This window comes from Lonchura striata, chromosome 9 (genome assembly GCF_050655825.1).
Source record: "Lonchura striata isolate lonStrDom1 chromosome 9, ASM5065582v1, whole genome shotgun sequence".
Taxonomy (NCBI): Eukaryota; Metazoa; Chordata; class Aves; order Passeriformes; family Estrildidae; genus Lonchura; species Lonchura striata.
In genome coordinates, this window is record NC_140711.1 from 29,746,436 (window position 1) to 29,769,407 (window position 22,972).

General features: G+C 44.4%; 2 protein-coding genes across 7 annotated transcripts; one reads left to right on the forward strand and one right to left on the reverse strand.

Moving 5' to 3' along the window:
* Positions 1 to 1,593: 1,593 nt before the first annotated feature.
* On the reverse strand, positions 1,594 to 20,979 carry LOC110476602 (serine palmitoyltransferase small subunit B-like). Of its 5 annotated transcripts, XM_085588063.1 has the most exons (3): positions 20,154 to 20,979; positions 2,808 to 18,193; positions 1,594 to 1,818 (listed from the first exon to the last, which is right to left on the reverse strand). In XM_085588063.1, exon 2 carries the CDS (start codon positions 18,173 to 18,175, stop codon positions 17,933 to 17,935), a length of 243 nt encoding a protein of 80 aa, XP_085444189.1. In that variant the 5' UTR covers positions 18,176 to 18,193; positions 20,154 to 20,979; the 3' UTR covers positions 1,594 to 1,818; positions 2,808 to 17,932. The 5 variants fall into 5 exon arrangements, 2 of the variants coding, with proteins under 2 accessions (XP_085444189.1, XP_085444190.1); XR_014957419.1 differs by lacking the exons at positions 2,808 to 18,193; positions 20,154 to 20,979 and adding an exon at positions 2,508 to 2,617; XR_014957418.1 differs by lacking the exons at positions 2,808 to 18,193; positions 20,154 to 20,979 and adding an exon at positions 2,386 to 2,520.
* On the forward strand, positions 2,963 to 14,095 carry NMD3 (NMD3 ribosome export adaptor). Of its 2 annotated transcripts, XM_021541711.4 has the most exons (16): positions 2,963 to 3,035; positions 3,119 to 3,253; positions 3,756 to 3,852; positions 4,298 to 4,378; positions 4,613 to 4,741; positions 5,237 to 5,327; positions 5,468 to 5,546; positions 5,833 to 5,929; positions 6,133 to 6,250; positions 7,172 to 7,317; positions 7,823 to 7,935; positions 8,556 to 8,628; positions 9,074 to 9,180; positions 9,637 to 9,707; positions 10,144 to 10,273; positions 12,259 to 14,095. In XM_021541711.4, exons 1-16 carry the CDS (start codon positions 2,992 to 2,994, stop codon positions 12,293 to 12,295), a joined length of 1,548 nt encoding a protein of 515 aa, XP_021397386.1. In that variant the 5' UTR covers positions 2,963 to 2,991; the 3' UTR covers positions 12,296 to 14,095. The 2 variants fall into 2 exon arrangements, with proteins under 2 accessions (XP_021397386.1, XP_085444187.1); XM_085588061.1 differs by lacking the exon at positions 12,259 to 14,095 and having other exon boundaries at positions 10,144 to 11,073.
* Positions 20,980 to 22,972: the final 1,993 nt, after the last annotated feature.

Here is a 22,972-nt window from a genome sequence, read left to right on the forward strand (position 1 = left end):
ATACAGACTGGGTACCTCCAGGATCCTCCTCAGAACTAAACTGGGCAGCAGTAAAGATCAGAAAGGTGTTTAATTTTATTGCACAGCCCTTCCCATGCTCCCATCTGGATGCTGTTACTAAAACCCTACAGTTAAAGGAGGATATTTTTATTGTTTGTGATGTGCACACTGCTCTGAATCCCCAATTTATATAGAAGTGAATAGGAAAATGTAAGTGTAAAACATTCTTTGATTGTGTTATTAAATTCCTGCAGTTTTATACTGGAAATGAAAACAGCAGCCCAGAACAAACCCTCCTTGGGAAGGTCAGAGCAGCTCCTCAGGAGGAAAGGTCCAGGAGCTCCTGGAGCACCTCCTTCCCTGGATCCAGTTTATGTGAGGGAAGAGTGACCTCAGGTGTCTGTTAAATTAATCACAGGGATATTCCATGAATTTACCGTTCTCTTGGACATTCCTACTGAAAATGAAGCTGCTGGGAGCTGCTGTCTCTGGCACAAATCTCCTGGTTTTTCTGCTTTGGCACTTCAGCTTTCCCAAAAACACCTACAGGGACTTTCTTGAGGGCTCAGCCATCCATAAATAAGCCTGAGAGCAAATCTATATTGAAATCCATTTCTAAATAGTGTGAACTTTTAAATTTTACATATATTTAAATGGTGTGCTCACTGTCATTGCCTGTGGCACAGATCCTTGAAATGCTGTGAAAGAATATGGCAGTAGAGGCAGAAAATGCCTATATAAAATCAATATAACATTTAATACTCACTGAAAAACACGTAAGAAATCATTACAAACTGATATGGCTTTCACTAGGGGTGAGATTCAGGCTGCTTTGCTTTTTACCTCATTTAGTGCAAAAATATAAAATCCTTCAGAACTGGTTGTAACACAGTTTAAAACACAATTTTTCCACGGAAGCCAGAGGACAACCAGAGCTTGCAGAAGCAAACCTTGATGACTACAGAGAACAGAGTTTTGATATTCACTGAGGCTGTGCCTTGAGCTGAGGTGGGATTTGGTCTATTAGCAGCAAAATTAAGTGGAGAAAATAAACCTGCAGTTGAAAATAAATCTGCAACAGAAACTTTTCCAGCATTATCATGATCCAGTTCTCCTCCCAGTGATTTCAAAGATGTGGCTTGCATAAAGGACAGGCTTTGTCCTAGCCCTCTCCCAATGCCAGACTCTCCAAATGCCAGCCTGGAAGTGTTTTATTCCAAAATCAAAGATCAAGTGATCCATCAGGGCTTCATGGTAAAAACTACGTAACACCCGCTGTGTGGCAGAGGTTCTGAAACAAAACTTCAGGACAGGGAAACATTTATTTTATTTATTCTGCTTTTTCCTTTCATTGTTTTTAATAATATGTTCCATAGTAAGTCTCCAGAAAGATCTGCAAACAAACTTAATTTCAAAGGAGCAGAAGTGAGTAGCTGTGTAAACACAAGCAGCACACCAAAGAAAAATGTGCCAAAGAATTAAAAACATAGCAGACAGCTCAATAGGCTGTGATCTTCAGTCCTTGAGTGAAAGAACTCTTCACTTCCATCAGGATGTGAAGAGTTACGCATTAAATAAATCCCACACAACATGTTGATGCAATTTAGCTTTATTTTTCTCCGGCCTAACCTGCAGGAAACAAACGCTGATGCACAAATAGAGCTTGGCGTCACAGAATCATCAAATACCAGAATGCTTTGGGCTGGAAACGACCTTAAAAGTCAATTAATTCTGACACCCCGCCACGGTGGTTCCTCCTTTCCACAGGGTGCTTATCACACATAGAATACAAAGCGAACGGACTGTACCGGCTCCTCCCTGTAAATAAAAATATAATTTAATTTTTAATTAATGAATTGTAACACCCGTTACGATTCCCGCCCACTTCATGGCTCCCTCACGCCCTTTCCGGGCTCGCTCAGGGCTCCTCCATGGCTCCCTCACGCTTCTCCATGTCGGCTCCATCACGATTCCCTCACAGCCCTTTCTTCCCACGTTCCCTCATAGTTCTGCCATGATCCCCTCACCGCTCCCCCGCGCCTCTCCATGGCCCCTCACGGCTCTTTCCGTGTTCCCTCACGGTCCCCGCCCGCCCCTCCATGGCTCCCTGCTCCACGGACCTTTCCTGCTCCCTCACGGCTCCCGCCCGCTTCTCCATGTCGGCTCCATCACGGCCCCCTCACGGCTCCCTCCCTCCTCTCCATGGCCCCTCACAGCCCTGTCCACGTTCCCTCGCAGTTCTGCCATGATCCCCTCACCACTTCCCCGCGCCTCTCCATGGCCCCTCACGGCCCTTTCCTGCTCCCTCACGGCTCCCTCCAGCCTCTCCATGGCCCCTCACAGCTCTGCCATGATCCCCTCACAGCTCTGCCATGATCCCCTCACCGCTTCCCCGCGCCTCTTCCCCTCGCAGCCCTTTTCACGTTCCCTCACGACTCCCTCACGGTTGACGCCCGCTTATCCATGGCTCCCTCCCGGCCCTTTCCTCGCCCCCTCACGGTTCCCACCCGCCCCTCCATGGCTCCCTGCCGGCCTTTCCACATTCCCTCACGGTTCCCTCCCGGTTCCCACCCGCCCTCCATGGCTCCCTGCCGGCCTTTCCGCATTCCCTCACGATTCCCGCCCGGTTCCCTCACGGTTCCCGCCCGCCCTCCATGGCTCCCTCCCGTCCCTTTCCACGCTCCCTCACGGCTCTCACCCGCCCCTCCATGGCTCCCTGCCAGCCCTTTCCACATTCCCTCACGGTTCCCTCACGGTTCCCGCCCGCCCTCCATGGCTCCCCGCCGTCCCTTTCCGCGCTCCCTCACGGCTCCTCCATGGCTCCCTCACGGTTCCCGCCCGCCCTCCATGGCTCCCCGCCGGCCCGTCCCTCGCTCCCTCACGGCTCCGTCCCGTCCCTCCCCATCCCCTCGCTCCACCCTCCCGCGGGCCGGGTCCCGCCGTCCCCTCCCCTTCCTCCGGCGGCCGGAAAGCGCGGCGCGTCCCGCGGCCATGGAGTACCTGCCGGCCGCCGCGGCCCCGGCGCCGGGACACATGTGAGCGGTGGGGTTGGCGCTCCCGGTGCTGGCACTGCCCGTGGCCGTGACTAACTGTGCTTCTCTTTGTCCCCGTGTCCCAGCCTGTGCTGCCAGTGCGGCGTCCCCATCCCGCCCAACCCGGCCAACATGTGCGTGGGCTGCCTGCGGGCCCAGGTGGACATCACCGAGGGCATCCCCAAGCAGGGCACGGTGCACTTCTGCAAGCAGTGCGAGAGGTGAGGAGCCGCCAAAGCGCTGGGGATGGCAGCGAAATGCCCTTGGAATGCACCTAGAGTGCATCCATCTCGGGGTCTAGGTAGGCAAAAGCGCACAGGTTTGGTGAGGAGGAGCTGGGGGGCTCAGTTGGAGAAAAGGATGCTCAGGGGAAGCTTCTGGCTCTGGGAAAAGTTGGTTTGGATATCGGGAAGAATCCTTCATGGAAATGGATATCCAGCCTGGCACAGCTGCCCAGGGTTCTGGTGAAATGCCCATCCCTGGAGGGATTTGAAAGCCATGTGGGTGTGGCATTTTGGGATGTGGTCCATTGTTGGCTTTGGCGGTGCTGGCGGAATGAACTCGGCCACCTTGGCTGCTTTGCCATGATTTTATATGATTATAAAAATTGTAGCTGCATTGGTGTTACTAAACTGAAAGCTTTGGTAGTAGCTGCTCGCCCTTGGAGTGATTTAAGGTGCTCAAGCAGCTTTAATGCGGTGTAAAATGCTCCCTGCATCCCAGGTATCTCCAGCCTCCAGGAACCTGGATCCAGTGTGCCCTGGAATCGAGAGAGCTCCTGGCTTTGTGTCTGAAGAAGATCAAAGCTTCCCTGAGCAAGGTGAGAAGCTGATCCTGCTGGGATGTCACAGCCTGGTCACAATTGTTACTGCAGAGATGGGAGCTGAGCAGAATGAACTGGGGGAAGCTGATGTGCTTTTAATCTGCCTCAATTTCAGAGTATTTTTCACATTTCAGAAATTATTTATGCAATGTATGTTCTCACTGGTTTATGATGATAGGAAAAAGGGTTGCAGAGGTCTGTACCTAGATTAACTCAAATTCACATGCTTCAGTTGAATAAAGCATCCCCTACGTTCAGAATATTATTAGAGGGAAGGACCTGAGATTGAGCATCTTGGTTTTATATCAACCTCCATGTTCTAGCTAAGTACTATTAATTGGATATCTTTAATTCAGATTATTTACTTGTTTACTGAACCATAAGTTTCTGTTTGTGGAGTTAGGCTTGGTTTTACTGAGCTCTTGTCCTTCCCCACGGGCAGGTCCGGCTGATTGATGCAGGATTCATTTGGACAGAACCACATTCCAAGAGAATCAAGCTCAAACTGACTGTTCAGAAAGAGGTAACTGGAGCATAACCTTCTCCCTGTGGCTTTTAAAAAGCTGTTATGGCAAACAACAAGATTTTTAAATTATTTTTTTTTAATTTTTAGATTTTTATCTTGCCTAAATTTTGTCACTGAAGTGCCATTCATCAGCATGTAGAAAGTTATTGTCTGTTGCAGTAAAGATGGGAAAATACTGCAGTTATTTGTGAGCCAAACGGAGTTTGAACCTCAAACACTTTTGTTTTGCAGGTGATAAATGGGGCAGTTCTGCAGCAGGTGTTTGTGGTGGAGTACATTGTTCAATCTCAGATGTGTGAAGACTGCCACAGGATTGAAGCCAAGGATTTCTGGAAAGCTGTGGTGCAAGTCAGGCAGAAGGTAGAGGCAAACTGAATTTTTATTTGCTCGTGGCAGAACAGTCAGGCAAAGAATTGGGTGATTTTCTGGATTTCTCACACAAAATGTACTCAGGCTTAGCCACAGGGATATGTTTTGTGTTCAAGCTTGTTGAATTTTTTCCGACTCAGTTTAGAAAAACTTTTTGCTGTCCAGTGTTAACATTCTTTAAAATGATGCTGGCAGGAGAATCTTGTGTGCATAACTAAATACCCTCCTGTATGTTAAGGCAGTTTTGAAACAGTGGGACACATACTTAATTCTTCTTTAATAGATTTCTCTAGCAACCAGTTACACAAAAGTGAGAAATGGAAGCTTTAAATAAGTATAAGTAGAGCACTCTGAAATATTTTTGTTTAGTTGGATGTTCTTTCTCTAGGTGATCTCTTCATATAAATGTTTATTCTTCAGAAATCCTGCTTTGTTACTTGATGCTCCTTTAATAACCTCGATGCTTTTGTGTTTGTTTGGCTTTAGACTGTGCACAAGAAGACTTTTTACTATTTGGAGCAGCTGATTTTGAAGCACAGGCTCCATCAAAACACACTAAGGATCAAAGAAATCCACGGTGAGTGGCTCTGGAGGCAGAATGACCTGGATTTATGATGGATGTTTTCACATGTGTGTGCTGGGAGCTCTGTAGAGAAAAGCTTATTAATTATATTTGATAAAATAGAATATAAATAGATTTGTTTCCATGCTTTTCAGATGGCCTGGATTTTTATTACTCTTCCAAGCAACATGCCCAGAAGATGGTGGACTTCCTTCAGTCTACAGTTCCATCCAGGTACAGCTCTCCTGTTCATTGCCTTGAGCACTCAGAACTTTGGGGAACTGTCTTAAATCCTCCCTTTTAAAAGAACTTTGTAAGTGCAAGTATAAGGAGTCTGTATTTTAATCAAAACAGATAAAATCTCTTCTACAAAAGTCCCAAGTTTTCCATTTAGCTATGGTAAAATTAACCTCTGTTTCCTTTATATTTCCATTTGTGACACAGACACTTTGTTCTGGGAATCTCCTGTTCCAGGTGATGTCCCTTCTTTCCTGAGAACTCAATTTTTCGTGTTTTACAGATCCAAATCATCCCAACGTTTGATCTCCCACGACATTCACAGTAATGTCTACAACTACAAAAGCACTTTCTCTGTGGAAATTGTTCCCATATGCAAGGTAGCTTCCCTCTGCTTCACCTTTAGGGTGGGAAGATTGGGGTTTGGAGATTGTAGGGTTTGGGGGTAGGGAGGGATCCACACGGGAAATGTAGAGGTTACTGGGGCTAGAAAAATAAAAACACCAAGTTAAAAGATTTATTTCAGGAGATTTGGTTAAAAATGAAGGAAATGGGAATGTCAACTGAGTGTGTTGGTTTGCAGGACAACGTTGTGTGTCTGTCACCCAAGCTGGCCCAGAGCCTGGGGAACATGAGCCAGATCTGTGTGTGCATCAGAGTGACCAGCACCATCCGCCTCATCGACCCCAGGACTCTGCAGAGTAAGTCTGGGGCTTTCCTCAGCACCTGATTGTTCTGCTGGCACAGTTATTGTGGGTTTGTTTCCACAAAATCTTGGATTTTCGAACCTTAATGTTGTTAAATTTATCTGTACAGTAGAAATTTCATAGTGAGCTGAGAGTTCTCTGAGCTTGATTCCCATAGGATCCTGGGCAGAACGTGCAGGCTCAGTTTGAGCTCCTGGAGGTTCTGAGCATTTACCTGTGTCAGCTTTATTCCCCTACAATTACATGGCATCTGGAGTGAATTTTCAGCCACTTCAGTACCAGAAATTCTCTGCTTTGCTTGATGTGCTGCTCAGCTTGGGCAGCAGAATCCCTCTAAAAGGATGGATCCGTATTGTAAATGCAGGTGAACCCAATGGGAAGAAATGATGATGTCTGACTCAATTTAGAAGGCTAAATTATTTCTTTATTATAACTGTGCTAAAATATATTAATATATTTTATAAAAGGAGAATACTAAAACTACACACTACTTTCTCTGACTCTAATACAACTCGTGACCCTCTCTCAAGGGTCCAGCCCCAGGTGGGTTGGATTGGCCACCAGGCTCAAACAATCCTCACCAAAATCTAATCAAGCACTCACTCCAAGTAAACAATTCTTTAAACACATTCCATGTAAGAAAAACAAAGAGTAAAAATAGAAATTGTTTTCTCTTTCATTTCTCTCTGTGCACCTCTATGAAAAATTCTGAGAGGGAGAGAAATGTGCTTGCCACAGATCCAGGGAATAGTTCCTTTGAGTAAAGTCTGTCACAGATCAGCTGCTCCTGCAGCAGTGTGGGCCACGTCCTAAATAATTCTGTTACAGTGATGAATAAATTTTGTCAGTCTATTGCCTTCACTTTGGTTAGTGGTTCTTTTTCCACAAGAAATTCTCTCCCTGCTCATTTTGCAGTTGCTGATATCGATGGCAACACCTACTGGCGCCACCCCTTCAACAGCCTGTTCCACCCCAAGCAGCTGGAGGAGTTCATCATCATGGACATCAACAGGGTCCATGAGAAGAAAAAAGGTGCTGGGGCAGGGGCTCGATCACTCAAGGTGAGAATGTCTCTGTTTAATTCATGTTTTGGGCCTCCTGCTCAGCTGAATTCATGATCTGCCTGGAACAGTCAGACTGGGCTGTTCTGGATTTTAACCACTTTTCTTGGGACCATTTGGTTTGGAAATGGCACAGGCAGGATGTGAATTCCACTTCCAGGAACTCTTGCAGAGTTTAAACTCAGCTTGTTACTGGGTATGGAAATATTAGCTCTGCAGCTTTAGTGACTGAATTGGTTTTGTTGAAGCATTTAGTTTTAATCAGAATTAATGGATCTCAGCTAAAAGCTAAAATAGGTGTCTATTTATAGAAACAGCCTTTGGGAATTCCAAGGAGTTGCCATGTCCATTTCCTTTTATGTAATGAGCAATGGGGAGTAGCAAGGGATGCATTGGATATGTGATGCAGAAACACAGGTTTAATGACAAGTGGGGTTTAAATCAATGCAGAAGTTGGGGTTAAGCTGGGTTTAGTTAAGGAAGGTTTTATTTTCCTTTCCCATAGCACACTCTGGCTGAAGCCTGGGTCAGGAAAACCTCGGAGCTGGACACGGATCACCAATATTTCTGCTGCACTCACCTGGGGCACATCCTGAATCCTGGGGACCTGGTCTTGGGGTCTGTTTTTCTTTTCTGAAACTTTTATTAAATGAGTATTTAATGACTGAATTCATGTTCTATCAAAGAAGTGTTGAACTGCTCTGATTTCAAAATGAAAGCAGCAAAAGGTGGGGAATCATCCTGGTCCTAATCCAGGAAATCTTTTCTAGAAGGAGTTTTCACGTACAAATTCTTAGAAATAAGAGAGCTGATTGCCTTCAGAGTGCAGCTTGGAATCACAATTTAGCCACAAATAAATGGGAAGGATTCTTAAAACGCCAATTAATTATTTGCTTGCTAATGAATATCATATACAGTGATAACAAATGTGAATTCTTTGTAAGATTAGGCAAATTAGGTGATGCTTAAAAAGGTTTAAACCCATCAGAACCTCAGTGGATGTGGCAGTTTGGATTCCAGAGGTTGGGAAGTGCCAACAGAGCAGGATTTGGGAACTGCAGCTGCTCACACTTAGGAGAGCTGCACATTAATGTGGATTTTTATTTGTTTCCCTTCCTCTGGAAATATTTCTGTTCCTTAGGAGCTGCACCTTGCACTGTGCTGCCCTTTAGCACAAACGTGATCCACTGAGGTCTGGGTTTTTATAAAGCAGAATAAAAACCCTGTTTCTGTTTTAGCTTCGACTTGGCCAACTGCAACTTAAATGATGAATTTGCCAACAAGATGAACCCCCAACACATTCCTGACGTGGTGAGAAAATCCCAAAGTTCTCTCCATTACCTGAGGCTGGGAGGGAGTGTGATTTTATAATGAGCAGTGCCTGAAGGAAGAGAGGATATTAACAGTGAAATTTGAGCATCATCTGATTTTGAAGGATTATTTCCTTAAATATTATAGTGATGGTTAAATTATACATTTATTGTTGGGGTTTTTTTTCCAATTACCATGGTTAGATAATACATTAATTGTTGGTTTTATTCCAATTACCAATCACTGGGTGTTGAGTAATAACTCCAGAGTCTGTCTGTCCCTTCAGGGCCATTTCCCAAGTGTTTGGAAACATTTGAACCAACAAACTCCCTGTCAATTCAATATATGCTGAGTTTTAATCCAGCTGGTTTGAGATGCCCAAATGTGGGTTTGGGTGCTGCTTTGGGATTTTGGGAGGTGCAGAAAGGAGCTGCTTCTCCTGCAGGTGCTGATCAAGAAGAGCTACGACCGCTCCAAGCGGCAGCGCCGCAGGAACTGGAAGCTGAAGGAGCTGGAGAGGGACAGGGAAGCCACAGACACAGATGATGAAAGGTTCAGTATCTGCTCTCCTTGTTCAGTCACAAAGCAGCTCCTAAATAACCTCCAGCTGAGAGGAGAAAAGAAAATGAGAAATAAATAAGTTGGGAATTAATGGGTGAGGGTAGAACAGCAGCGAGTTGGAAATGCGGGGATGCTCTCAGGTCTGATGGGGTCTTGTTTCTGTGATTTTACTTTGTTGCATGAATTTTCATCATGAAAGGTTCAGTATCTGCTCTCCTTGTTCAGTGACAGAGCAGCTCCTAAATTACCTCCAGCTGAGAGGAGAAAATAAGAAAATTAGAGATAAATGAGTTGGGAATTAATGGGTGAGGGTAGAACAGCGGCGAGTTGGAAATGTGGGGATGCTCTCAGGTCTGATGGGATTTTGTTTCTGTGATTTTATTTTGTTGCATGAATTTCCATCAATCCAAAGGAACAGGGAGTAAATACATCCCACATCTTTTACAGACAATACCAGGACTTCCTGGAAGATCTGGAAGAGGATGAGGCCATAAGGAAAAATGTCAACATTTACAGAAGTAAGGCCTTTCTAACTCCTTCAGGGGGTGTAATTAAATCATGTTTAAATAGTGTTTGAGGCAAAACAATTTTACTGAAATTCTCTATTCGCATTCTCCAAACTCTTCATGCCTGGAGAAATGCTCTGAAGTGTTTCACAGATGTGTTTCACCTGATGGGTTTTGTTTCCTTGCCTTTGAGTGAAAGAGAACTTTCTTCCTGCACCCAAAATCTCTGCTTGGTGAAGGATTTGATACAGAATTGATTTTTTTTCCATGAGGGGACTGTTGAGTTTTTAGGAGGAGTCTGGGTTTTTGGTTTTGTGGTTTGTTGGTTGTTTTGGTGTTGTTGGTTTGATTTTTTTTCCCCTCATTTTCCCTTGGGGTTGCTCTGGTGATTTGGGGTTTGTTTTCTTTGCTTAGCTGTTTTTCTGGGGGGATTTCTGTGTGTTTCTAGATGCAGATATTCCAGTGGAGAGTGACACAGATGATGATGGAGCTCCACGGATCAGCCTGGCTGAAATGCTGGAAGATCTCCACATTTCCCAGGACGCCACTGGAGGGGAGGGGGCAGAAATGCTGACAGAGTAAGGACAGTGCCTTACACCCAACAAATATTCCCTTGGGGAGGAAAAACTCCCCAGATCATAACTAACCATCACAAGGCCAGGAAAAGTGACACAACGCCCACTGCACCCCAAAATAATGGCCTGGAATTCATATTTTATGGATGATATTCCAGAGAATCAGCAATTAAAGTTCAATTTCTGGTAGAAGCATTGCAATATAAATTCTACAAGTTCCTCCCATCCCTGAGGGATCTTTCCATGCAAATTCTGCAGTGGAGAAAATAAGGAAGGATGTCCAGAGGGAAAGCTTTTATTCCAGTTTCCTGGATTTTAGGCAGAGTGCCAAGCTACTGTTACAGCTTTTATTTCCCACATGAGGAAGGTTTTCCCCATTTTTTGGCACAATGGTTTGAAGCCTTTTATGATACTTGTAGATTATTCCATATATCCATATTTTGGGGAAGCTCAAGACTCTTAATTTCTGTTCCCCTTACACAAAGAAAACTTCCCTGCAAAGCCCTTGATCAGAAAGATTGGAAAGTCCTGTGGAGTGTGATGAATATTGGAATATATCCCATGTCTGGACGAGTGATTAAAAGCAACATGCACAGCAATTAAATAATAAATCGGCTATAAAGGATTAAAAACCTCTCGAGATACTTTGATTCATCATTTTTTTAGTTCATTTTCAAATCCAGTTGCCCTCTGCAATTCCAAAGAGGACAGAATAATAAACTCCCTGTTGGTGGTTTAATAAAATCTGAATAATATGATGGGGGAATAATAAAATCTGGGTTTAACTGTGCTGTTTTCATCAATCCTTTTCTTCCTCCCTGCTTCCTTTGCTGGAGTCTCTCAGGAATGTTGGATATTTTTTGTGCTGTCTCATCCTGTTATCCCTGGAGATTTGCCTCTCCCTTTCCCCCCTTCCTTGCTGTGCTGCCAGCCTGGAAAAGCTTTCCTGGATCTCTCAGCAGGAGGATCCTGTGCTGCTGAATCCAAGGCTTGCCTGGGTTTCTGGGATTTGTTGGCTGGAGCAGCTCCCCAGAACCAAAGTTGGGTCTCTTTGTAGGTTCTCAAGTTTCCAGTGCCCCTTTGGCAGCTCAGAGGGGTTTAGGGAATGTCCAAGAAATTAAATATTTGCCAATATTTTCACTGGAATTAACAAAGGTATTCACTGTCATGGATAAAAGCTGCCACCTGCCCCACAGCTCTTCTGAAAATCGCCAAGTTAAACCACAAAAAGCTCTTTTTATATAACAGAAATCCTTCAGGATTCTAAGTCAGACCTGCTCAGCGATGCATTTCCACCCAGATGTTGATGAATTTTGAGTTGGAAGTCATGGGAGAAGCTGTGCAGAACTTTGGGATTATGTTTTGCTCAGAGAATATGGTGAAAAAAATGTGCTGTATAAGTCAGAGCTTACAGCACAAAAGCTGGATAACTAAGGGGAAAAAACAGAAAAAGGGGATTGGGGTGTGCAAACACTCATTTTTCATTTATTTTTCCTAGATAAAAGTCTTGTGTGTTAAGGTGATGATTTCACCTTTAATTGCTTTAAAAATCTGTTTGTGGATGGCCTGATGCAACTCCAGGGGTGTCAGATTTTCCCAAATGGAAATGGCTGAGGTGAAATATTGAGGGCAAAACTCGTCTGAGCTCAGGCCAGGTGCCTGGGCTTGGCTGCACTCCAGGGACAGCTCCTGGGCCAGTTTTGGGAGCTTGCAAGCTGAGACATTGAGACACTGATCTGGTGGGGGCTTGCAACAAAATCACTGTTATTTCAGCCTCTTCCTCTTGGAAGTAGTTTAAAATAGGGAATTCCAGAGGAATATTGTGTCAGAAAGTTTTCTATAAAAAAGTTAGGGTAAAGATTCCTTCTGTTGGGTTTTTGGGATTTGGAATAATTTCATTGGAATGCCAGTGGGAAGAGTCTGGTTCAATTTCCACCTGGGGCTGACAGAGATGGATCCAATCCCATCTCTTCTCCCTTCTCGTGCAGGAATATCCATGGAAAAATCAGGATGTGCCTGTGCTGAAGGTGAGACTCCACCTGGTGTCACTGTTCCTGCACGGCCCAGCAGCTGCTCCCTGCTCCGAGGAAAAGGTGGCTGAAAACTCAGGAAAAGCTCTGGATGCTCATGCAGTTCTTGGCATTTAAATTCAAAATAACACTGAGCTAAAGAAAAATAAGACAAAAACTGCTTTGAACTTGGTGTTGGAGGATTTAATGTCAGCAAACTACTCCTTCTGCAGGTTGATCTCAACTCAGGGCCAGCTGCACCTCCCAGAGCAGGTAAAAGGAGTGAGGGAATTGGAAATCCAGAGGCATTTGGGAATGGTTCCTGGAGCTCATTCCAGGATATAATCATGGATCAAAGAATCTTGTTGCTGTCAGAATCTATTTCCTTCTAAATACAAGATGGGAACCTGGTTAAGCCAAGTCAGAAAGAGGAAATGAAGTTTAAGACTTGTCAGGCTTTGAGTTCCACGACAAAACCAAAGCCTGATGGTAAAGCAAGAAACTGAAGGGATTTTGTGCAATTTAAACATTCAACTTCCTAAAATGAGAGCATTTTGGATGACATAAATCCCCAACAAGGACTGAAAAGCCTTGAAAGCCAATTTTAAACTAATTTCTAGTCAGTGAGATCTGTGAGATGGAAGGAAACTCCTGAGGCTGTGGTGGTGTTTGCACACCCTGCCGAGGGTCTGTGCTCTGAGGATGGGGTTTCACACCTTGATCCCTGGAAAAAAATACTTGGAAAAATATCTAAATAAATCCCATTTCATATCCTATCTCTGCTCTATGCTGGAAATGTCAGCAGTAGGGGAAGGAGGAGTTTGCTGTCTCAGGGAGACTGGAACTCAACTGTTGCATGAAGCAGTTTCAGCTGAGCAGGGAAGTGAAGCAGAAACTTGCAGCCGAGCAGGACAGAGGAATTTCAGGTCAGCTCTGGAAAAGCAAACGGATCTGCTGGAAACTCCCCCCTGCTCTGAGCAAATCCCTGCGAGATGGAAATGCCCTGTGGGATGCAGAGGCCAGGAAGTGCTGACAGGTTCATTCTGCAAGCAGGATTTTCAGGTCGGGCAGTGGGGAGCAGAGATAAGAACTGCAATTACACGTGGAAAGAAAGCGAAGTGCAGCTGTAGGAGTGCAAAACAATAACAGTAACAAGGAGGAAGAAATTAGCTCAGAAAGCTTCTAAAAACTCCTGAAGTGATCAGCAGCAGAGGGGCTAAAATTCCACATGAGCACAACCATCTTTAGTGCCTTTAGGAAGTGTAAACTCTTTGGATCAATAAAATTAAAGATTAATGGGAGATAAGGTGTGAACGTTGTACAATAAAATCACTCCTAAGGAGGATGCTGGGAATCCACCAGGGTGTTCTGGCTGGAAACATCAAAGGTTTCCTGGAGAGCAGCAGGAGCAGTTTGATTTTAGCAGCTGGTTCTTATTTTGCTGTTTAGTTTCCACTGGTGCTGAACCAGCGTGGGTTAAGTGCTGTGTGGCAAGCACATTTCTCTTCCTCTCAGGATTTTTCATAGAGATGCACAGAGAGAAATGGAAGAGAAAACAATTTCTATTTCTGCTCTTTGTTTTTCCCATGTGGAATGTGTTTGGAGAATTGTTTCCCTGGGGTGATGCTTGGTTGGATTCTGGTGAGGATTGTTTGAGCCTGGTGGCCAATCCAACCCACCTGGGGCTGGACTCTCTTGAGAGAGTCATGAGTTGTGTTAGAGTCAGAGAAAGTAGTTTGTAGTTTTAGTATACTCCTTTTATATAGTATAATAATGTATTTTAGCATAGTTATAATAAATAATTCAACCTTCTAAATTGAATCAAACATTGTCTTTTCTTCCCATTAGGTTTGCCTGCATTTACAATAGTGGTGCAGTTTGAATATTTCCTTTTCACGTGGCAGGGATCTGAGTGGTGCTGAAGGTTCTCCTTACATTCCTTTCTGCCAGGACAGAAACTTGCCCCAGACAGACAGAGCTGACCTTGGCGTGCTCAGGGAAGGGTGTGCAGGGAATATTCCACTTCCATTCCTCTTGGAACACTTCCTGCTCCAACCGTGCATTCATTCATTCATTTAGGTTTGGAATGTTGAGCAGCAAGTGAGGAAAACTAAATGTTGTGGCCACTCAGAGCAGCCTGGAGCTGCTTGGAAAAATCTGGGGAAATATGGAAAGAGCTGTTCCACCCCAGCAATCTGCCCTGTGCATCCCTGGAGTGGTGTCCAAACCCTCCTGGAGCTCCAGCAGCCTCGGGCCATTCCCTGGGGAGCCTGGGCAGTGCCCAGCAGCCTCTGGGGGAAGAACCTTTCCTGCTCTCCACCCTAAAGCTCCCTGGCCCAGCTCCAGCTGTGCCTGATCCTGATCCTGTTCCCAGCTGAGCCTGACCTGACAAACCCTGTCCCCCCCAGACTTCCAGCAGGAACCTGCCCAGGCACTGCTGGGAACTGAAATGGGATGAAATATTTGAAATCCTGGAGCCTTGGGACAGGCAGGGGAAAGGGGGTGATGAGGAAAATGAATCAGGAGCTCTGGGGAGCTCCAGCTGCCGCTTGGCCCCTTTGATTCCTCTGATGGATTTTGGTGCTTTCCTGCCCCTGTCCTGTTGCTCCAGCCCAGCTGGATCTGGGGGTGGGAGCAGAGCCCCACCCCAATCCCATCCCAATCCCACCTAATCCCATCCCAATCCCACCCCAATCCCATTCCAATCCAATCAAATCCCAATTCCACCCTCAATCCCATCAAATCCCATCCCGGTTATTGTGGAAGAGGCACCAGGCACTGGGGCACCCCCAAGCACCACGTGGGAAAGGGCAGCAGTGACACAACCAAAATCCTGCTCCTCCAGCTGCTGTGGGATCCCTGAGTGCCCAGAAATGCTGGGGATGTCCTTGTGTGTCAAAACTCAAAATGTCCCTCAGACATTTTTGGAGGTTCCGGGCCCAGCTCAGAAGCATTTGAGACCCTGGCACAGCTGCAAACAGCTGTGATTTTGGGTTTGAGCCATGGGATGAGTTACCAACCTTGCAGGAAGAACAAGAAGTCACAAAAGTTTAGATATTATAGTAGAAGTAGTTACAAAGGAAAGGGAAGAATTTCTGAGTGCTGTACAGGGGGTTTTGGTTTTGTACATGGGGGTCAGAGGTTTTAAGATGGATTTGGGCCTGCCTTGTCCTCCCTCTTTCTCCTTCCTCACCTCCATGTTCTTGGTGATGTTGGCACTCACAGATTGGTTTAGAGTAGAAAATCACCATTTAATATAGGTAATAGGTATTGGGGAAAACTGTAACCATGTAACACGTAATGTACCATATAAAAGATAGAAAAGCACCATTTAATATAGGTAATAGGCATTGGGAAAAACTGTGAACATGTAACACGTAATGTACCATATAAAAGATAGAAAAGCACCATTTAATATAGGTAATAGGCATTGGGGAAAACTCTAACCATGTAACATGTAATGTACCATATAAAAGATAGAAAAGCACCATTTAATATAGGTAATAGGCATTGGGGAAAACTCTAACCATGTAACATGTAATGTACCATATAAAAGATAGAAAAGCACCATTTAATATAGGTAATAGGCATTGGGGAAAAACTGTGAACATGTAACACGTAATGTACCATATAAAAGAGAGCAGCAGCCCTGGGCAGGGGAGACAAGAAGAAGGAGAAGAAGAAGAAGAGGAGGAGGAGGAGGAGGAGGAGGAGGAGGAGAAGGAGTCAGAGAGGATGTCAGGGTGTGTGTGTGCCTCTGCCTGAGCTCTGAGCAAACCACAGCAGCTCCAGGAGAAAATCTTTTAGATAATTTGCAATAAACAACCATGAGACCACACAAGAGACTGCTGAGCCTTTTTTTGGAAGCACGAGTTAGAAGAGAGGATTTTCCACCACACGGAGCCTCCCCTGACCTAAAGGGAGGCTCTGACACTTGTGGAGCCCTGCAGGAACTGAGGCTGACCTGCTCCTGCCCCGGGCTCACTCCCTGGCACATCTTGAGCAATATTTATTGACACAGACTTGAGAAATACAGATTTTGTACCTGTAATGCAAAGTACTGCCTGTGTTTGTATTAGAGGCTGACAGGCTGGGAAAAAATCACTGTCTCCATAAATAGTCTAATAATTAAAAGATTCCATCTTGTTCCTCAACATCAGTAAATACAAATTATAGTGATAAATATCAGTAAATATAATATACAGACTAAGCATGAAAGCAAATCTACACTAATTACTACTTCAACCATTATATTACTTGAATAAAACATCCCATTGGATCCACATTCAAAAGTATTGAATAGATTTTTTTTTTTTTACAAACTTAGAGATACTTGGGTATCGTTTAAAGACTTGGAAGTTTGAGCACAGCTGTCCTCATTTTCTCAGAGAAATCATTTTAATCATTTTCATCTCTTACCTTATTTTTCCATAATTATAAACTGGGAAAGCAGCTGACAAATGACATAATTACAAATGACATAATTATTGTCCTCACTTTGTTTTGTCGCCTCCTGTGACCAAGCCTCATTCCCTAAATCCCTGGATTACCACCTACAGCAACAACTCACCCTCTGGAAGGAGAAGACATTCCAGGAGCTTGGAAAAACTCCCAAACTCACCTCAGTGTGGGTGGAAAAATGTGGATTTCTGTCACCCTGTGTTGTCCTGCTCTGCTCCCTTCATCTCCTGAGGATTCCAAACCCAATTCTCACTGCCAAGCTCATCCTGCCCACTGCAGGGAGCTGCCAGCACAGGAATCTGCTGGTTTGAAGGCTAAAAAGTCACAGAATTTGGAACAAAATCAGTCCCAGCCAAATCCAGGTTTTTACAGCTCAGGAGTTTGTGGGTCAGGCACTAAACAGGGAGAGCCTGAAAGGTGAAAAGGAAGGATAAAGGGTTAGGGAAAAAGGAGACATTGTATTTTTTTGTTTTTAAGGGGTTTATTTTCAACTGACACCCTCCCACAAGTGAATCTGTAGTGTTACATTCTCTAGATGATGCACATGATTTACTCATCTTCTAAAGTAAACCAAAAATTAGCTGTTTTTATAAAGCCCAAGAATCTGAGAATTCCATCAGAAGTTTTCACAGCAGCACATCCTCACACGAATCTGTGGCATCGTTTGCATCGTGATAACGAGCCAGCCAAATAATTCATTGTAGAAAACAATCAAGGAGACTGAAAAAATCCTGAAATCATTCCATAAAAACACAGCAAGCTCAGGGAAGCACCTCCCACTCGTCCAGGATTTTTGTGTGCACATCTCTTCTGGCAGACAAGAACAAATTCATGCTCATTTCTCCAGCTGAAAACTTTCCATATCCAAGCATGTTTCCCTGGAATAACAAAAATCTTCAGGGGGATTATTCCTTCCCTCTGGAATAACAAAATCTTCAGGAGGGCTTTTCCTTCCCCCAGAATAACAAAATCTTCAGGGGGGTTGTTCCTGTCCCAATCCCAGCTCTGTAATTCCAGCGGGTCATTAAAATTGCAAGCTCTTGAAGAATCAAATAGTAAAAAACATGGATTGATTGGAGGAAAAATAATTTGCTGTCAGAGCAAAACACAGAGAAAGAATAAAGCAGAGTTTGCTGCTCCTGGATAAAAATGGGCAAAGGAAACTCCTGGATGCCAAAGGCAGGTGGAGGTTTTACTTCACCACAGAAAGAGAATTTTCCCGTGGGTTTCCCAGGAAGCTGCAGAGGAGCTGGAAGGCCGAGCTGGTGTGGAAAGCCAGGCAGACATAGGTGGTGTAGAGCAGCAGCCCCAGCATGGCCAGGTTGAAGGAGTAGAAGAGAACTTTCTCCCAGGGCTCCATCAGGTAACTGCAGGTGATCAGCTCAAACTGGCAGAAGAGCCAGTACAGGTAACTCGGGGTGTTCTTCACATCCATCCCTGATCCCAGAGATCCCTGTGGGATGAAGGGTGGGGATGATGGAATGAGAACCTCATATTCATAAAGAGTGGGGATGATGGAAATGGAACCTCACATTGCACATGAAGGATGGGAATCATGGAAATGGGAACCTCACATTGCACATGAAGGACGGGGATCGTGGAAATGGGAACCTCACATTGCACATAAAAAGTGGGAATCATGGAAATGGAACCTCACATTGTACATGAAGAATGAGGATGATGGAAATGGAACCTCATGTTGCACATGAAGGGTGGGAATCATGGAAATGGGAACCTCAGGTTGAACCTGAAGAATGGGGATGATGGAAATGGGAACATCACGTTGCACCTGAAGGATGGGGATGATGGAAATGAGAACATCACGTTGCACCTGAAGGATGGGGATGATGGAAATGGGAATATCACGTTGCACATGAAGGATGGGGATGATGGAAATGGAACCTCACATTGCACATGAAGGATGGGGATCGTGGAAATGGGAACCTCACATTGCACATGAAGGATGGGGATCGTGGAAATGGGAACCTCACATTGCACATGAAGGATGGGGATCGTGGAAATGGGAACCTCACATTGTACATGAAGAATGAGGATGATGGAAATGGAACCTCATGTTGCACATGAAGAGTGGGAATCATGGAAATGGGAACCTCAGGTTGAACCTGAAGAATGGGGATGATGGAAATGGAACCTCACGTTGCACCTGAAGGATGGGGATGATGGAAATGGGAATATCACGTTGCACATGAAGGATGGGGATGATGGAATTGGAACCTCACGTTGCACCTGAAGGATGGGGATGATGGAAATGGAACCTCACGTTGCAGCAGCCTCACCAAGGAGGCTCCCTGAGAGCTCATTTCATCCCTGAGCTGAGGCAATTCCATTCCCCAGGCCGAGCTGCTCCAGGATTTCACCTTGCACTGGGTTACTCAAGGCTCTCTTGCAGCAGCTTAATTAAAACTCCCTTTAAACCCTCTGTCCTTCCTCCTCCTCCTCCCCACCTGTGGATTTCTACCCCGGATTTGCTACAAGGCTGATTCCTACCACTGCACACTGGATTTTATGTCTCATGCTCCAGTCGCTGCTGGAAGTTCCAGGTGCAAACGGAGAGCATGGAGAACTCCACACAAACTGAATTCCAATAAAAGGAAACTACATCCAGGTTATCCAGCTTTTTCTGCAGCAGGGATTGAATTGATCTTTGAATTTTACTGAATTTCATTGCCAGAATGAAATAATAATAATAATAATAATAATAATAATAATAATAATAATAATAATAATAATAATAATAATAATAATAGTAATAATAATAATAATAATAATAATAATAATAATAATAATAATAATAATAATAATATTTTTTGTATAATATAATATATTATAGATAATACATAATAATGTAAAATAATAATAAACACAGATTTCTTTTAAAGAAAAAATAAAATCAATGCTAATAGTTACTGAGTGTTGCATTATGGCATCAGCAGGACACAGAACTGGGGAGGAAAAGGGGAAATGGGACTATTTCAGTTATTGACACTTTCTGGCCTTGGTGACTAAGAGGAAACAAACCAAAAACTGTGATTTCATGCTTTTGAATAGGGAAGTAAAAAATTCCCGGTGGTGTAAAAAAAAGAAGTTTATCCCTCAGAAATGACATACAATTAACTCCATAGTTCCAAATAAAGTGGGAATTTATCCTAAAAAAATCTATTTCCCAGAGATTTTAGTGACATTTTGCTTCCATATCTCCCCCACCTCTTTTCTTCCTGCCAGGTGAGCGGAACAAATGCCTCTGCACTTTGAAATATTAGCAATTACTTGTGGCAGTATCCTCATTAACCATCCCATTTCTGCCCTTCCACAACTTTTGCTAAGAGCTGAGCCTCCTCCCGCCGAAAGCATCACTTTGAGGAAAAATTGGGGTTGCAAAAAGCAGAACTCACCTGTCCACGTGCCCCAGCGCAGCCGGGCAGGGGATGCTGCGGAGCTGGGCAGGGAGCAGCTCCCGTGTGGATGGAGAGGCAGAGCCCAGGAGCTTTGATCCTCAATCCCAGAGCGTGTCCTCCACTCGCTCCCCGCCCTCCTCCTGCTGCTGAAATCTCCTGTGGCCACAGGACTGGGATTTATGCAATAATTTATGCTCTGTCTGCACCCCGCTCAGGACACGGCACCTGGTTCTTGGAGGCGAGCCCAAGCTCAAGGACTCTGCAGGGAGGAGCACGCCAGGCAAAACAAAAAATATTCACAGTTAATACCTTCCCTGATTTCAAACCTCCCAAAACACCTCTGCCCCTGTGGGGCTTTCAGCTCCTACAAGGGGCAATTTCATGTCTACGCAGAATTATGGGGTTAAGCAGCCACAAAAATGTGGCACAGGAAGGTCTGCAGTGAAGCCATCACCTTCTTTTGCAACCTCTGATTAGAATCATTTTCCAACAGCTCCCAATCTCTGCATCTCCCAAATCTCATCCAGAAAGGCCAGGGTGGAGGGAATTTGGGGACGAGGTTTGTGTAAGGAAAGGAGAGTGAGATTTCCTCAGAAAAGCTGCAAAATAAGAGCAGGCCGCAAATGCTGGAGGCATTTTAATGATTTAATTGGGCAAGTAAACGAGGCAGGAATCTGCATAATAGCTGGTGTTCTAAACTATCTGCCTGCAGCCAGATCATTTCCAAATATGAATCAGCTTCTCATGGGGGTGAGGTGCCACAAGCCATGTCTGAGCCTCACCTTTCCTCCCCAAACACAGCCTGAGCTCACCTGCCAGCAAACCCTGCCCTACTCCCTCAACCTTCTGCTCTTCCCCCTCGTGTTTTCCAACAAAATCAAGTTTTCTCTTTAAGAACTGGCTCTTTCCCCTAGAAAATGCAGCAATGGGGAAGGACTGCCCCAGGCAGCAGCAGTCAAAATGCTCAATTTTCAACCTTTCAACCGAATTCTCCATGTCCGACCCTTGTCCCTCAGGAGTTCCTGCTTCCAGCCAGATTTTCTCAGCCGTGGGTTTCTGTGGAGTTTGGAGGGCTGGGGTGGGATGCTGCAGAGAGGCAGAGATAGTAGAAAAGGAAAAATAAAATATGGTTTAGGCCCTGCTACTCCAGCTAAGATAGCAGTAGCTTATAAGTTCTTCATAAGGAAAAATCATAAGAATGAAGGCAGCTAACATAATCATAAGGCAGCTAACACAATCATAAGGCAGTTAACAAAACAGTCTATTCTATTAAGAAAAATAAGTTTACACTTGCATAAACAAGGGATGTGACCCATGAGAACCAGTGAAGAAAATATGTAAGCAATCCAAGAACAGAGAGATCTGATGGAAAGGTAAAATGCCAGTTACTAACCCATGAATTGAGTGGCAAGAAAACCAGGAGTCAAGTGGAGTTGAACACGAGGCCTGTAAAAACTGTATAAAAATGAGTTATGTGAATAAAGAATTGGCTTTTCTGTATGAAGAAACTGAGTCCTGTTTGCTTTATTCCTGCAAATGTGGGACAAGGTGCTCCCCAAAACCATCCTCAGAAAAGCCAGGAAAACTCAGGAGATTCTTCCATCACTCCCAAGTATGAAACCACACAGAGATTTCCAGTATTTCAGTGATTCTCCACTTTTAATAACAAATCCCCTGAGTTGAAACAACGCCAAGTGAGACTCGTGTGGGCTTGTTTAGCTCCAGAAGTGTTCCCAAAATTTTACCTGATCCATTGGGAAGGAGCTGCAGGTGGGGTGGTGTTGGAATCCGAAATGCAGGGAACTCTCAGAACTCTGGGGCCGTAAGCCAAAGCTTAGAATTAACCCAGGATTTGATTGAAGACCTTGGAAAAGGCTTCCAAATTTAGGGGCTGGAAGCAAGAGTTTGGATTTATAGTTTAAAGCAGAGCCAGTTAAGCTAAGCAGAGGAAAGTTTAGATTTTAGAGTACAGTGCTGCAGGTTTGTGTGTCATAACACGCTTGGCTAAGAAAGCTCACACTGCAGCGTGAGTCCATAACATGAAATATTTAAGGATTGGGTAAAAAACATAAACATCCTTGCTGGCAGGGTTTTATTGGTCAATAAATCCTTAAAATGTCTTGTAACTTGGGGTTTTGGGACCTTCTGAGCCATGCAGTGAAGATGTGAGCTGAACTCACCTTTCCTGCCTATGTAGGAAGGTAAGAAAAATAAATCACACCATCTAAAGCAACTCAGAGGTCCTGCCTCTAATTCATTTGGAATTCCCAAATTCCAAAGGGAATTGGAAGGAGCAGGATGGAAAAGAATGAGCAGGATCCATTCCCAAGCAGGGAGGGATGGAGGAGTGGAAAAGCCCCAGGCGTGCTCTGCTGCTGCTCCCGCTGCTTTTTCCAGCTGATATCCCACGGGGAGATAAGGAATCATTAATAACTTTCACACTGCATAATGAGGTGTGGACAGCTTCACTCAGAATACAGGATTTGCTGAAATCTCTACCTTTTAAAGCAATTTTATCTCATGTGCTCTAAGAGACTCTGTTTCACGCACAGAGAAAAAATAACTCAAAAAATATTCAAAAGTTCTACAAAGAAACAACTACAAAAAAAATCCCAGAACAAACCATGTTCTAACTTGGATGGATGACTGGAAATACATTTAAAAAGCTTTTTTTTTTTTTTTTTGCAAAGATTTTACCCTGAAGAGTAGGTATGAGACTCTCCCAGTAGAACTTTGACCCTTGTTTTAGATCTCTTGATAGTGTTCCCCACACAAGTGGATTTCAAAATCTCTTTTTATTGCTGCTCCCTGTGCTT

Coding starts and splice junctions, on each gene's coding strand:
- NMD3 (XM_021541711.4), top strand. CDS start 2,992: ATGGAGTACCTGCCGGCCGCCGCGGCCCCGGCGCCGGGACACAT. Junction 4,379..4,612: donor AACTGACTGTTCAGAAAGAG/GTAACTGGAGCA, acceptor TTTGTTTTGCAG/GTGATAAATGGGGCAGTTCT. Junction 6,251..7,171: donor CGACCCCAGGACTCTGCAGA/GTAAGTCTGGGG, acceptor CTCATTTTGCAG/TTGCTGATATCGATGGCAAC.
- LOC110476602 (XM_085588063.1), bottom strand. CDS start 18,175: ATGGATGTGAAGAACACCCCGAGTTACCTGTACTGGCTCTTCTGCCAG.